The sequence below is a fragment of the Ostrea edulis genome, chromosome 2 (genome assembly GCF_947568905.1).
Source record: "Ostrea edulis chromosome 2, xbOstEdul1.1, whole genome shotgun sequence".
Lineage (NCBI taxonomy): Eukaryota > Metazoa > Mollusca > Bivalvia > Ostreida > Ostreidae > Ostrea > Ostrea edulis.
In genome coordinates, this window is record NC_079165.1 from 42,080,894 (window position 1) to 42,094,926 (window position 14,033).

Here is a 14,033-nt window from a genome sequence, read left to right on the forward strand (position 1 = left end):
CCTTAATGATATTCATGTTTGTGTCATTTACCAAATAAACATTAGGGTTAAAAAATGACCAAATCCTACTTCCACAAGCTTGTTTATCTCCCCTTCTCATGCTACTTCATCATTATAATAAAAATATCACTTCATATTCCAGCTAGGGTACGTATGCCCTAAATCATTAGCTTAAGCATGAATGGCAGTATAGGTCTTCCCTTACCATATAATATGCAATTAATATCTATATATGTTTTTTTTAAACAAACAGTATCAAAATTTCTTGACCTAAATGCCCTTGAAGAATTTAAATAATCCTTCTGAAAAACTAAAACAAATTTAATAAAGCTATTCCACACCTGGTTTATGGAAATGTTGAGGACATGAGCAAACACCTATAGTTCTAATGATGGATCCCTGGCGTGAATTATACACTTGCATGCAATGAAGATTGAATTGCATGTCCTTTGACCAAAAAAATCAATGTATTGATTTCAAATGTGTTACACCCTAACTATATAAGTTGAACAGAAGGTGTAAAATCTGTTGTAAATTTTCAATCTGCAAAGTTGTATTTCACATTTTTGTCAAATAGAAGGGGTGGAAAAGGCTAATATATTCTCTATATATTCTCAGTACTTATCTTTTTAAAGCAATTCTTTAGTCTTTGTCCAAAATGAATGTACCATACATCACTATTCTCTTGAAATTTTATACCTTCAATACAATGTAAATGACAGTTAGCTTGAAGTAACTCTCCCAGCCAACACAATGTAAATGACATGCTTGATGTAACGTTCCTAATTCGTTTCATATTTTATATCAATGTTATGCTGTATCCATATCTGCTGGGAAACAAGTAAATGTTATCATGCGATACATTGATATAACATGTATTTACATCAATGATACCATTAATGAGAAAATGGAATTTCATTATGTATATCTCAGTGGTGGTATTAAACCCATTACATGATTTCATTCTTCATTACATTCAATAATTGATTCATGATACATAATATCAACCTGTTCAAATACTTCAAACAAATAATTATTTGAAATGCTTGTTTCAGAAAGTGCCATTTACCCTGTTAATTTGAACGAGAACTTGAGCCCCCCTAGAGGGTGTCATAGTCACATGCCCAAAGAGGCCAACAATGTCAGATGGTAACTGGATCATTAAAATAACAAATCGTCACTTTAAAAAGTATAATGTTTCTTACATCCCCACCTGCAGGGGGGCCCTGCATGAATCTAGACCCTCCATCTCAATCTATCAACATACACGTCTCCCACATTGGATAACACCTATAATTTTCGTTACAGGTGACACAGGCAGCCACTAATATCAACCCAGTAGCGTCCTCACACACCCGGATATGATATTTGACAGCACCAGCGGAACATAATGATAAATTTTCACTTTTTTTCTTCACTAACTAAGCAGCAGAGAAATGAAACTTGTTACAAACACATTAAGACTGAATTTTTTTCACAAGAGGTTGAACATTAATTGAATTAAATGACACAAATTCATATCTAGTACAATAACTCATAAGTCATGAAGCAAGGTTACTAATCTTTCGGCTAAACATTACAGATATTGATGCCAAGATCCCCATGAAATTGCTATTGATGCTGGATAAATGGGCTTACTATTCTTCATTATACTAATATTCAGATCTCGACATTAATCTTGAATAAAGTTGGTTAATACTGGGTTAATAGGTATAAGATTGTCTGATTATATAGCCATGAAGAAGGAATTTATTCATCTCAATGGTAAAACACCAGGAAGTGTGTGCTATATCAGAAGGTTTTAACACGGTTTAATATGGAAACTTGACACCTACTTTTCAGTGGAATTTAATTTTTTGTTAACCCAAACACATCCATAAATTTTACATTATCTACTTATCAACATACCTAGATGGTCACATCTATTTTCTGAGCTTAATGTTTTCCTGAAGAGTACATAAAAAAATTAAGAACAATTTATTGAACTGTTCAGGTACATGTCACTTTTATTGTGACCCCAATTTTCACCCCCCCCACCCCCCCCCCCCCACTCCTAAGGTATACATGTAAACATTATTAAGATATATATGGACCTTAATTATCTTATTTAGAAGAGCATGGACTGATCATATCCTTCAGAAAAGACCTAAAGTGCAAATTAAATTTAAAAGATCACATTCGAAAAACATCCTGACTTGGTCTATAGGAGTGTCTGGTTCCTTTCAGTGACACCGCTGTGGTAGAGTGTTTGCCCTGCATGCGGAAGGTCTGGGTTCGAATCCCGACCGTAACAGACCTAAGTCGTTAAAACAGATAGTGACAGTTCCATCACCAAACGCTCGGCATCAGGTGTGAATGTCACGGGTCCTCAGAGATGACCTTAAAAAGGATGTCCCATGTCACAGTAGGTGTGACACGCTAAAGATCCCTCACTGCTCAAAGGCCGTAAACGCCAAACATAGGCCTAAATTTTTCAGCCCTTCACCACAATGGTGAAGTCTCCATATGAATGAAAAATTCTTGAGAGGGACATTAAACAAGATACAATCAATCAATTTTAAATGTACTCCATCCTACAAGCCTAATAGACTGCCTATCACTGTCTTGAAATTCAATTTTGATCAGCTTCTGCCATATTGATGCATTTACCTTACAACAAATACCTGGACTTGTATGTATAAAACTTTTAAGAATTTTCTTAAATATATGCTTCATTTTCTTTAGTATAGTCTTAGGAAAGTCTGTTGCTTAAAACTCCTACCGGTAATCAACACACATGCTTGGTACTTCTTAGTTAAGCAGAACATATGCTCTGTTGTTGCTCTGCCAAAACGTCACTTCCGCTTTCACGCAAACATGATATGAAATAAGATCAATACCCAATAATTCATAATTATATTGTCAGTAAATGAACGAAGAATATCATTGTGTATAATACATCATTAATAAAACAAGAGCACTGGAAACGGTATATAATACACCTGACATTAGCTTATGTACAGTGTTTTTCTTTCGCCATAAGTTGTAGAATTTTACACTTAAGGTAGTATCAGTCATTGTTAAGCTAAGACATACTTTCTGTTGCATTGTATGAATAGAAGGTCGTAGCTTTAAAACTGTGATAGACAAACCAAGAGCTCCATGTGTAAAATATTTCTCCAAAATTGACGAAGTTCAACAACCTGTAATTTTTTCAAACATCAAAGACAATTAAAAAATTGTTGGGAATCAAAACCCTGAAATACGCACATCTTCAAGTTGTTTACAAAGGCCTTAGCTTGTAAACTGTAAGAGGAGTTAAATGGACAAACCATGTACTCACATTGTAATATGTCCTAATCACTAACTAAGGCTAACAACCTGTAATTTTCTCAAAAATTAAATAAAATGAAAATCCTTGCCACATGCATGGTTTCAATACCCATACAAACAATATGTAAAATAAAAAGGTCCTCACTTAAAAGCTTTGGGAGGAATTAGATGGACAAATCATGTACTCTCTGTGTAACATTTCCTCAAAAGTGATTATAAATTCAAAAACCTGCAACTTTCCCAAAAATTAAAGAAAATCAAAATCCTTGCCACATGTACATCTTCAATACCCATATAAACACTCTGTAAAATAAAAAGATCCTCACTTGAAAACTGTGACAGAAGTTAGACAAAAAAATCATGTACCCTCCATTTAATACTAAATTTCAAATAGTGGCAAAACACTCCTATAAGAGATTGAAATAGCTAGATCAAAATTGCAACATGATCTAGAGTGGCCCATAAAGACGCTACACAGCAAGTTTCAGCATGATATGTGACAGGGAAAAAAATAGAAACAGAAAACCCCAAACGGATGAATGGATGGAACTAACAGACATATAAAAATTAATAGAATAAATATATTCACTGCTTGTAATGATGACAAGATTATTCTCTGCTGTACATTGTCAAAATGGCAGAAAATGAAGGCTGTTCTATCACTTCAGGAAAAAGAAAATCTAACTGGATCACTGGTGGGGTTTGAACAAACTAGTTGAAGGCAACAAGAGTGTTCTGCGAGTGAGATTTGGGACTGGATTAACAACAGAACAGAAGAGGGAGATTTAGAGGAAAATCACAGACACCAAATATACCACCTCTTCAACCCAACGAACGGTGGAGAAAGTCGGGGAAAAAAATGGCACATCATTCAAATCAAAGGAAAGGCCAAACTTGTGGATGCTCTGCGTATTATCAAAATATATACAAATATCATATATACTGTAGCTGTATTTAATTCCACAGAATCATTTCGCAGATTATCAGTTTTGGTTTGGTCCACAAGTATGATATTCAGCTGAGTTGCATAATGGATTACATAAAAATACATGTAGCTTGCTTACTTTAAGTCTGCTGGTACGAAATTATGCAGATTTTATGTAACCATGGACTTAGCAGAAAGGAGTACTGCATGTAAAAAAAAAAGTACGATTACAGTACTTAACATCAGACTGATACACTGAGCGCAAGACTGTTAGGGACCGAGCTGTATCAAACAACAGCTGCCCTCGAGTGAACCTGCCTGTTGTCACCTCTGATGAGTGAACATGTTGTGAATGACACTACTTTATAACAATATGTCCCCCACAATCACTGTAAGCCATGCCAGTACAGATAACCAAGGAAAACCAGTTATACACACCTTATAAGCATGATGCCGTCAGACATCTGAAAATCCCACAAATTCCTTAGAAGACTTTGAAATCCTTAGGAACAAGCTGCTGAAATCTATAATTGGGTGGGTTTTTTGTACCAAGAGATGATGCCAATTACATGATACTGCAATGTCAGCAAGCAGTGAGTAATCTGCCAGACTCCCAGTGAATCAATGAAAGCAGTCTCGTTTAGAGCAAGAAAAAAATCAATGCCTCTTTTGTAGATTCAATCTCTCCAGGTTATCCGGAACCAACTAAGGGCAATATCACTCCGAGTTATTCCGTACAAACACCGTTAATCGGCGCTCCAGGCTGTAGAATCTCACAGAAAAGGTCAATCCTAAAACCATTAAACTTAAAGTCCATCGTTTCCATAAAAAACCCAAAAGGTTTCCATTCACAAACTCTGGATTGTCAGGTCCTGATAATCAATGCCAATAAAATGTTAATTACATTATTTGCATAAGGATTGTTACGGTCACATGAGAAATTGATTGGATTGAATGACAATACGTTTGATTGGTAAATAATGCACCAGAATGTTTAAAGAATATTCATGTAATGCTGATTTCCATAGAAAACTGGAATAGGAGTCTAATCTACAGTCTCAAAGACAGGGTAACTTAGGACTATAGTGCCTAATCTCAGAGCTTCGAAAGCTTTCAATTATTATCTATAAGGCCATGTAATCGGGCTGTTGGTTTCTCAACATTTAGACCTCCATAGATTAACTTTTGAATTACATGTATATTAATACCAGTGACCCCCACCCTACACCACCCCCATATCCAGTACTGGTATACTAGCAATATATCAGTTGTGTTACATGTAAATATTATTCACCAGTTTTTATCATAAATCTCTACAGATAAAAAGATCAAACAGCCAAAGTACTTCAAACAAACCAGTTATTCTCAATTCAGTCCCCAATGTCTGATCATAAAAATCATATGTTGATTTTCTGAGAGAAACTTATTACATCAAAGCTATCTTTAAAATGAAGGTAAAGTTTTAAGGCCCAAAAAACAGCCATTGAGGTTGTGTGGCAACATGAGGTACACCGTTTTGTCTCTAGTCTAACATAATGAGGGGTATCAGAGTCCTGAACATTCTTCAAATTAGTCCTTCTGTCCCTGTGTGTCCAAACATGTAGGAGACATGGAAGAGTATTGTGTGTAAATCACTTTAAAAACCAGTAGCACCTATCTATCTCAGAATTAAAAAATACTCTAAATCACATCACAAGGATGTCATCTAATGAAATGCCCATGCTGTACATGTTTGACCGATAACCCGGTCTTTGGTCCGTTGTAGCTTATAAGAAAGGCTTGTTATTATCTCCATCTGTCACACAATTATTCATGCCTCCAACAACATACATGGATATGACAATTATTGAAGCATGTGAACAAAAAACATGTCAATATAAATTTGCCATTAAAATCAAAGGCCAGAGAGGGGAGAAATCTGATGCCAATCTTTCAGATCACGGCTGGTGGATAGGGCTGTGTAAATACTTCCTGAAATATACAAATTGATCCGGATAACATCTCTTTTTACACTTTTTCTCATGATGTTGACTTCTGATTTTCCTCTCAGTCACAAAATTTAGATACTTGACATTAAAACATGCTTGAAGCCACACATATTGTTGACTAAAATAAAACTCTGTCTATTTATAATTCCGATATGTTGGGACGGCACCTAAAGTATCACCTATCCAAAAACAATGACCACTCCTTAGAGATTTAATAAAAGATAGGTCAGCGACATTTATAATTCTACTACTGTATGTGTACATGCATTAGCGGCATTCATATTTTGTCATTACTTTATGTGAACATGTATCGCGGCATTCATATTTTGTCATTACTTTATGTGTACATGTATCACGGCATTCATACATGTATATAAGCGACATTCATATTTTATCATTACTGTATGTGCATGTACCTGCATTAGTAGCATTCATATATTCTAACCTTGGGTAAAACAACTTTATGATCATTATGATGCTAATTCAAAATTTCATCATATAAGGTATTCACACATTACTCACAATGAAACTAATTTTTTTTTAATAAACACATAACAAATGAGTGCACATGTATCAACAAGAATTACCATTCAAACACATTTTCTATGACTGTATCAGCTATGCTATGACTTTCATTATGAATACTAGTAAATCTAAGTGATGTATAACAGCAGTTACCAAATTTGAAAAAGGAAGAAAAAGGGTGTACATTACCATACCCCCCCCCCCCCCCCCCCCCCCCCCCCTCCAGACAGAAGAACAAAATCAGTTCACCATCTTCCTCGTGATTCATGAGAGTGAGTAGTACAAAATGTACAAATATTTAAATACCTTATTTGGCTTGTACACAATTTACATAGTCCATTAAGTTATAATACGGCACCGGCATAAATCATTATAAACGCACCGTTTCCTATGATGGCATGATGCTCTATTGATTTTTTTTCCTCTCACCAAATTTTAAACCAAAATAGTCAGACATTGCGAAAAAATACCACTCCATTGTCTTAAACATGTCTGAGATGTACCTACCAGATGTCACAAATATCCTTAAGTTCATTCAAAAGACACACCTATCAATGAAGTGCAATGTTGCCTTGCTCCACCAGTTTTAACGACATGGACTTCTGCTACATAATAAGTGGGGGAGACTGAGGGGAATTCTGAATCATATCTTACTTTGTGTATTGATTTTTGTAGGAGACTGAATAGTACAGTTATAATGATTAAGCTGATTTCCTAAGCATGCCAGAGCATGCTGCTCTTACTGCAGTAATGCTGCTGCACGCAGTATGAATTATGCATTAGTCAACTGCGGTTTCAGTAGCATTATATTGTATTTCTACACACTCATACATAACAGTGCATATTTAAATATCCATCATTTGTTATCATCAATTTTGTTAAACACATACAATTTGTATCAAACAGATTTAAAGTATACAAAACACTGTAACATTGCCTTCAGATAAGAATCGAAAAACTTGATAAAGTCAAATTATATAATGTGACTTATGAAATGTCATTGATGTTTAAATGATAAATGAAGAAGAAGCTTATCTTGATCAAATAAGTTTTAAAATTACATAATGTACAATCTTATTAGGCCAAAATGAATTATATGTCTGTTAATCGTTATTTATGGTTTTCAGACCGTGGGTATCCCTAACTTAAGTGCTGACCCTCGAACTGCCTAAGGTATTTTATCTTGCAAAAATGAATGTGTACACATAAGTCATCACATTGGGAAAAATCCTGTCTCATCTTCAGTAATAATTTAGATAGAACAACTAAGATTTCCATATTTATTGGAAAACCCCACCCAAACTCACTCTATGTCAAGTGCACAAAAACAAGCATGAATTTTTTAGGGCTGATATTAAACCCCATTACCAATGCTGAAAAAGTGACACTTATTATCCTAATTTTAATCCAAAAATTTCTAATTTCACAATAATGAAAAAAAAATGTCATTCTGTCATGCACTTCACACACCTGGTTTTTCTGGCGAGGGCATATAATAAAGTACTAATAGTTCATGTATCCATATGATACTTCACATTGTTGCCATTTCCAAAGGTCCCACATTCAAAGTCGACAATGTTCTTTAATTAAGATGAACTACAGTACCGCAAACGGTACAACATATGCCCGTTAGACCTTCAGTGCAATATCTGTGTCCATGATGAGAAAAAATCCAGAAAACAACTTGACCTACTTTTAACCCTAAAGTAGGTCATTGTGCACCAATCAAGTTGAAATGTGAACTGATTTTGTATTTCTCTTAGAGAGGTTCTGACAAAATTTCAGGGCAATACTTGTATTCATAACGAAAAAAATTTGGAAAAGGAAAACAAGGTTTTTCAACTTAGTGATACTATGACCTTGACATATGACCCTGAAAAACAATAGGCAATCTCCACTTGGCATAAGGTGTATGTGTACCAAGTTTGATGGTCCTAACCCCAACCGTTCAGTCAGTATCCTGCCTACAAGGTTATCCTACTAAGTGAAACTACGACCTTGACCTTGAAAAACAATATGCATCCTCCACTTGGCATGAGGAGAATGTATACCAAGTTTGACTGTCTTAACCCCAATAGTTTGGTTTGTATTCTGCCTACAAGGTTTTCCTCTCAAATGATACAAACTTGACCTCTGACTTTGAAAAACAATAGACATCTTCCTCTCATCAAGGTGATCAAATGTACTAAGTTGAAAGATCCTAGCTTCAATAGTTTGGTCTGTATTCTGCCTACAATGTTTTCCTATTAACTAATACTGTGACCTTGACCTTTGACCTTAAAAAACAAAAGACAGCTTCTTCTCATGATGGTGATTAAGTGTACCAAACCGTAAGATCCTAGCTCCAGTAGTTCAGTCTGTATTCTGCCTACAAGGTTTTCCTATTAACTGATACTATGACTTTGACCTTGACAAACATTAGGCATCTTCCTCTCATCAAGGTGATTGTATAGTCCTGGAGCTTATGTTTCATTTTGCATTATGCCTACAAGGTCCTGACATACAGACAGACAGACCAGGTGTGTAGTGTTGAAGTTTGAAAGTTCATGGGTTTGAACTTGTAAAAAGCAAACTGAAATGATAAATTCTGTATATATATATATATAAAAAAAAAATAATAACATCAACTTATAATTGTTTATAATTCTCTACACTAGCCAGGTAGGAGCAATGGGAGTACTAAAAGTTGTAAGACAAAAATCTAAGGGGCTTCATAGTAATCTAATAATATACTAATTGTGCAAGTGAATTAATCTCTTAATTTTACTTGATAACATGAAAATGAAGTGTTAATATGTGGAAACATTCCAGTGATATAAAAATCTTATAATTTCCTTCAAATGTCTATAAAATCCCCAATTCAAGGGAGGACTCCAGCCCAATTCTCAAAGGGTAAGAAAAATCCCTGCTGGACAGTGGAGCTGACATCTAACATTTTGGCATTAAAATTTCAACTGTGTGTCAATATAGAAGAGAGGTCACTACTGTCATCTACAAGTTTTTATGCCACAAAGACCAGAGACAGAGGACATATTGTATTTGGTTTTGTCTGTCAGCCTTTTTTTTATCAGTCTGTCAGTACCTGTGACCTTGATATTTTTGGACTAGCAGAGACTTACCAGTAGTTTTAAAAGCAGTCATACCTTGAACTTTAAAATAAAATGAAATATACTTACCTACTCTATGTTTTTTAAAGATATAATCATAAACAAACATTCTTTTGTTTGGCCTAATATTTCAGAATTCATGTTGCAGCACAGTTGAAATTGCCCTTGGCTTTACTTACCTGTTCTATTTAGTATCTTAATCTTTGACCATTTCCAAAAGTGATTTTTCACCTTTGTTAGTGTCATCATCTTCTTAGTAAATGACTGTTTGTCTGGAAACCACATTAATGGTGTAACAATAGAACCGTGGACCTGTATAGAAGATAATGATAATGCTATAAATCTAGTAGTTGTCATTAGCCAAACTCCAAGTTAAAATGTTAGCATGTATAAAATAAAGTTTCAGACCTCAAGTGCACCAAAGCTTCGGAAAGACTGTTGCTCTACTGGTCATGTCTGGAATTATTGCTTGTTGTTGATGTATGCACGCCACAAGTGCATGGGTCTTCCTCTAGCAACTAAGACCATCTTTTCCTTTAAAACAGAAGTGATGATCATCATGATATCCTATTGTTTTCTCGGATTTAAAAAAAAAATGTTGAAGATTGGACTTGATCACCTGACTACCCCATCCCTTCCCCTAAGTAAATATGCTTTTCATTAGCTTTCTAATTACATATAAAATTACTATATTTCTAAGACTTCAATTTTTTTGCACATGGGGATCCTATGTTACCCAAATCATCAGGTAACTGTTGCTCATATTCTGCTCTTTAACATTTTTCCATATGTTTTGCTTACAGTCTGCTGAACATTTTGCCATCTGTGAAGATTTTTGTTTTAGAACTCATGAATTTTCAGACACAATCCATACAATTCTGTGCCAAAGCCTCCATCCCCAAAGCAGGGACCAATACTTTCAGAACTTTTGTACACATTCAGTTTGAATGCTTCAAGATCTACTATACATACATGTATATAACTAATCTCAGGGCTCTGAACCAATGATTCAGGGGCCATGAATTTCACAATTCTGGTAGATGCCTCCTTCTTCATCATAACTACACACTGCAGGAATACATCAGCTACATGTTCAGAAGAAACAAGATTTTTCCATGCAATTTCATCATAGGATCAATTTAGCTCTGCTCATCTGCCTGAACGACTGACCCATGAATTTCACACTTTTAGTAAACAACTCCTCACTCATTATAGCCATGCACCAAGTAATTCATCTGCTAGATGTTCAGGAGTAAAGAATTATATTTTTAAAGAAATCATTGCATTTTTACTTTATGACAAAGCTAGTCAACCCTAAGACCTGAACCACTGACTAAGGGGCCATGAATTTTACAATTTTTGTAACAACTTTCATGATAATCATACATATGCACCAGAGTGTCTAGTATGTGTTGAGATAAAGAAGATTTTTATTTGTTTGTATGTTATTTTTTATCCGGCTTCAGACAAATTTGTAGATAATTGATTGGATAAAAGCTAATTAAATGACACTCTGAAATTTTTTACATTTGGTCTCTGTTCAGAGGGTGTATTAGTTTCACAACTGTGACATCACTAACGAATCAAATGATGCCTCACAATTTTCAAAATACAGTCTCCGTTCAGAGAGTTTGGCAACTGTGACATCATTTACGAATCATATGACGCCCTGAAATTACAATACAGCGTCTCTGTGCAAGGGTCCAACAGCTACTGCAGCTTTCAATGTATGTCTGTATTCAGTTTCAACATACACAATTTCTTTATTTAATGCTGTTGTTCATATTTTTAACTGTGATGTAAATTTGTGATTGTATGATTTTTTTATGTTGCGTTCCCATTCAAGAATTTTGCATATACAGACATCACCAGCTTCAGGTGAAAAGCCACAAATTTTGACCCATGCATGTTGCTCAAGAGATTCTTTATTTTGTAAATGGCTACCGTGACAAAGGACCTCTGTATCTAAGGTCAAATCTGAAAGACATGTGACTTTCACTTCTGATGCTGGACACATGGTGAAGGAACAGATATACCTAAGTTAAACATCTTAGGTTTGACACGGCAACAGAGTTGAGAATCAAACCTGGCTTTGAAACAAATGCCTTAACAATGTCTACAACAACCAAAAAGATCTTAAATGCAGTTTCAATGCATTGCCAATTTCAACCTGTTCTATGAACTGAATCCTTCACCAGTAGGCCAGGGATTTGCAGCTTTAGTTGAAGCCTCTATACTCATGTATAACTAGTCTGTCAGTTAATAGATACTCTGGAGTAATGGCGATTTTTACAAGAATTATTGCATTTTCACCAAGTGACCGATTGAGCCCCACCCCAAGGTCTGAATCCTTAACCCAAGGCCAAGGGCCATTAATTTTACAATTCTTGTTGTTGTTTCTATGCTAATCATGCACATTCACTATCAATTGATGCAATTGTAACTTGGCACTAATTTTCACAATCTAGACATTTACTCCTAAATTGGCATATCTTCTATACAATGGGTAAACACTATTTTCTAAATATACATTTGAAATTACAGGTGCATATAAGAAATGTACACATATTTCATAATAATTATCTGAATGAATCAGATAACAAACTATGCTTTATGTCATGTCTGGCACTCAAATTAAATACCTGAATGAGTATGACACTGGGAATTTAATATTATGTCTTATAGCTAACCCTCTCTTCAGTCCAGATGTACAGTTCTTACCCCGGAAATAGATAGCCGTAACATGAAAGAACCCCTCGAAACATAGTAAGAAAATTACTGCCTAACCTGCCATTTAAAATGCGGACACATCACAAAAGAAATGCTCTCCAATTGCATCATTCAGTTCACCTGCAGTAATTATACAGTAGACTTGTTGAAGTGGGTGATTGATTTTACCTGCAATGAATAAGGGCATTACAGATTCTTACACAATTAATCAATAAGCTTTCTAGCACATAAATATATTTGCTATGTAAGTTTTTTTTAATTGATCAAAGACAGCTTTCAACAATGCATATTTGAATAACCATGTAAGCCTGCATACCAATCCACAGGTGATTCCTCTATATTGGGAGAAAATCGTCCATTCTAATGTGTTAAGTGCCAATCATACCAACCCATGGAATTCTCTTCAAATATTCACCATCGTCAATAGAATACCTCCTCTAAAATATATTTTCATATTCTTATTTTTTACAATATACAAGGATTTTCCGAAAGGTTTAAGGACAAGTATGTTTATAAAGCAGGAATATATGCATATAATCCCTCTGTATACCATTGATGCAACAAAACTTATTCAAATCAAATCATTTGTTGTGATGAAATGATTTAGATTTTAAGTATAATTGAAATTCAGATATATATGAAAGTTCTCAGTTTTTATCCCGAGGACTGATTAGTTTACCACTTACTGAGTATCAGCATATTTCATACTGAGCAACTGAAGTTCATCTTTTTGACATAGTATCTATCAAAATCAAAATTCCCATTACCTTTTATCAGAGGAATTAGCAACATTTGAAACTGCTGAAAAACTAGTTGCACAAAAGGAGTCTACTAGAAGCAGAAGAAACTTTAATAAGTGAATGCATACTATTGTACAATGTATTTCTGTGTTCATGCATGGCCTCTATTGGAAGAAGTACTAGTAACTAGTAAGGCATAATTAATTAAGTCAAATATTCCTCTTCTGATTGGTCTTCTATCATTATATACTATGTAACAGAAAAGGAAAAAATGTATGACTGGACTGGTCATTGAACCCTGCATTACTAGTTAGGTGTTCCAATTACTGAGAACTATCCCAGCTTATATCCAAGGTCCATACAACCCTAAATGTCCCTCCTTCCTTTAATTGTCTTCAGCCTTAAAGACATTATCACCCAGATTCTTTTGATCCTGGCGAGCTCACCAATACAATATGAACATGATATCATTATAATGTGCTGATTATAAAGCCTCAAACACTGGCTGTATAAAAGTGGGCTTTTTTCTGAGTACTACTATACTACCTTCCCTCACATTAATAACTCCTTTGCACAAAATCTATGCCAATTATAAAAAAAAAATCTAAATCACAAAGATCTTGATTTTGAAAATTTTCAAAAATCTCTTTGTTTCCTTTAATAAAATTGGCATCATTCTAGATTTTAGGTCTCAACATCCTCTCAT

General features: G+C 34.8%; 1 protein-coding gene across 4 annotated transcripts in view; it reads right to left on the reverse strand.

Moving 5' to 3' along the window:
* LOC125678251 (tripartite motif-containing protein 2-like) overlaps positions 1 to 14,033 on the reverse strand; it is a 36,123-nt gene that overhangs the window by 17,582 nt on the left and 4,508 nt on the right. Inside the window, exons 2-5 of one of the 4 annotated variants that reach the window (XM_048916542.2) lie at positions 12,904 to 13,024; positions 12,645 to 12,755; positions 10,266 to 10,391; positions 10,089 to 10,169 (exon numbers count right to left, since the gene is read on the reverse strand). In XM_048916542.2, the coding sequence (XP_048772499.1) occupies positions 10,089 to 10,142 (54 nt within the window). In that variant the 5' untranslated portion in view covers positions 10,143 to 10,169; positions 10,266 to 10,391; positions 12,645 to 12,755; positions 12,904 to 13,024. Of the gene's footprint in view, positions 1 to 4,675; positions 4,999 to 10,036; positions 10,170 to 10,265; positions 10,392 to 12,644; positions 12,756 to 12,903; positions 13,949 to 14,033 lie in introns of those variants that run through there. The other 3 variants (XM_048916543.2, XM_056154047.1, XM_048916545.2) reach the window with 3 other exon arrangements.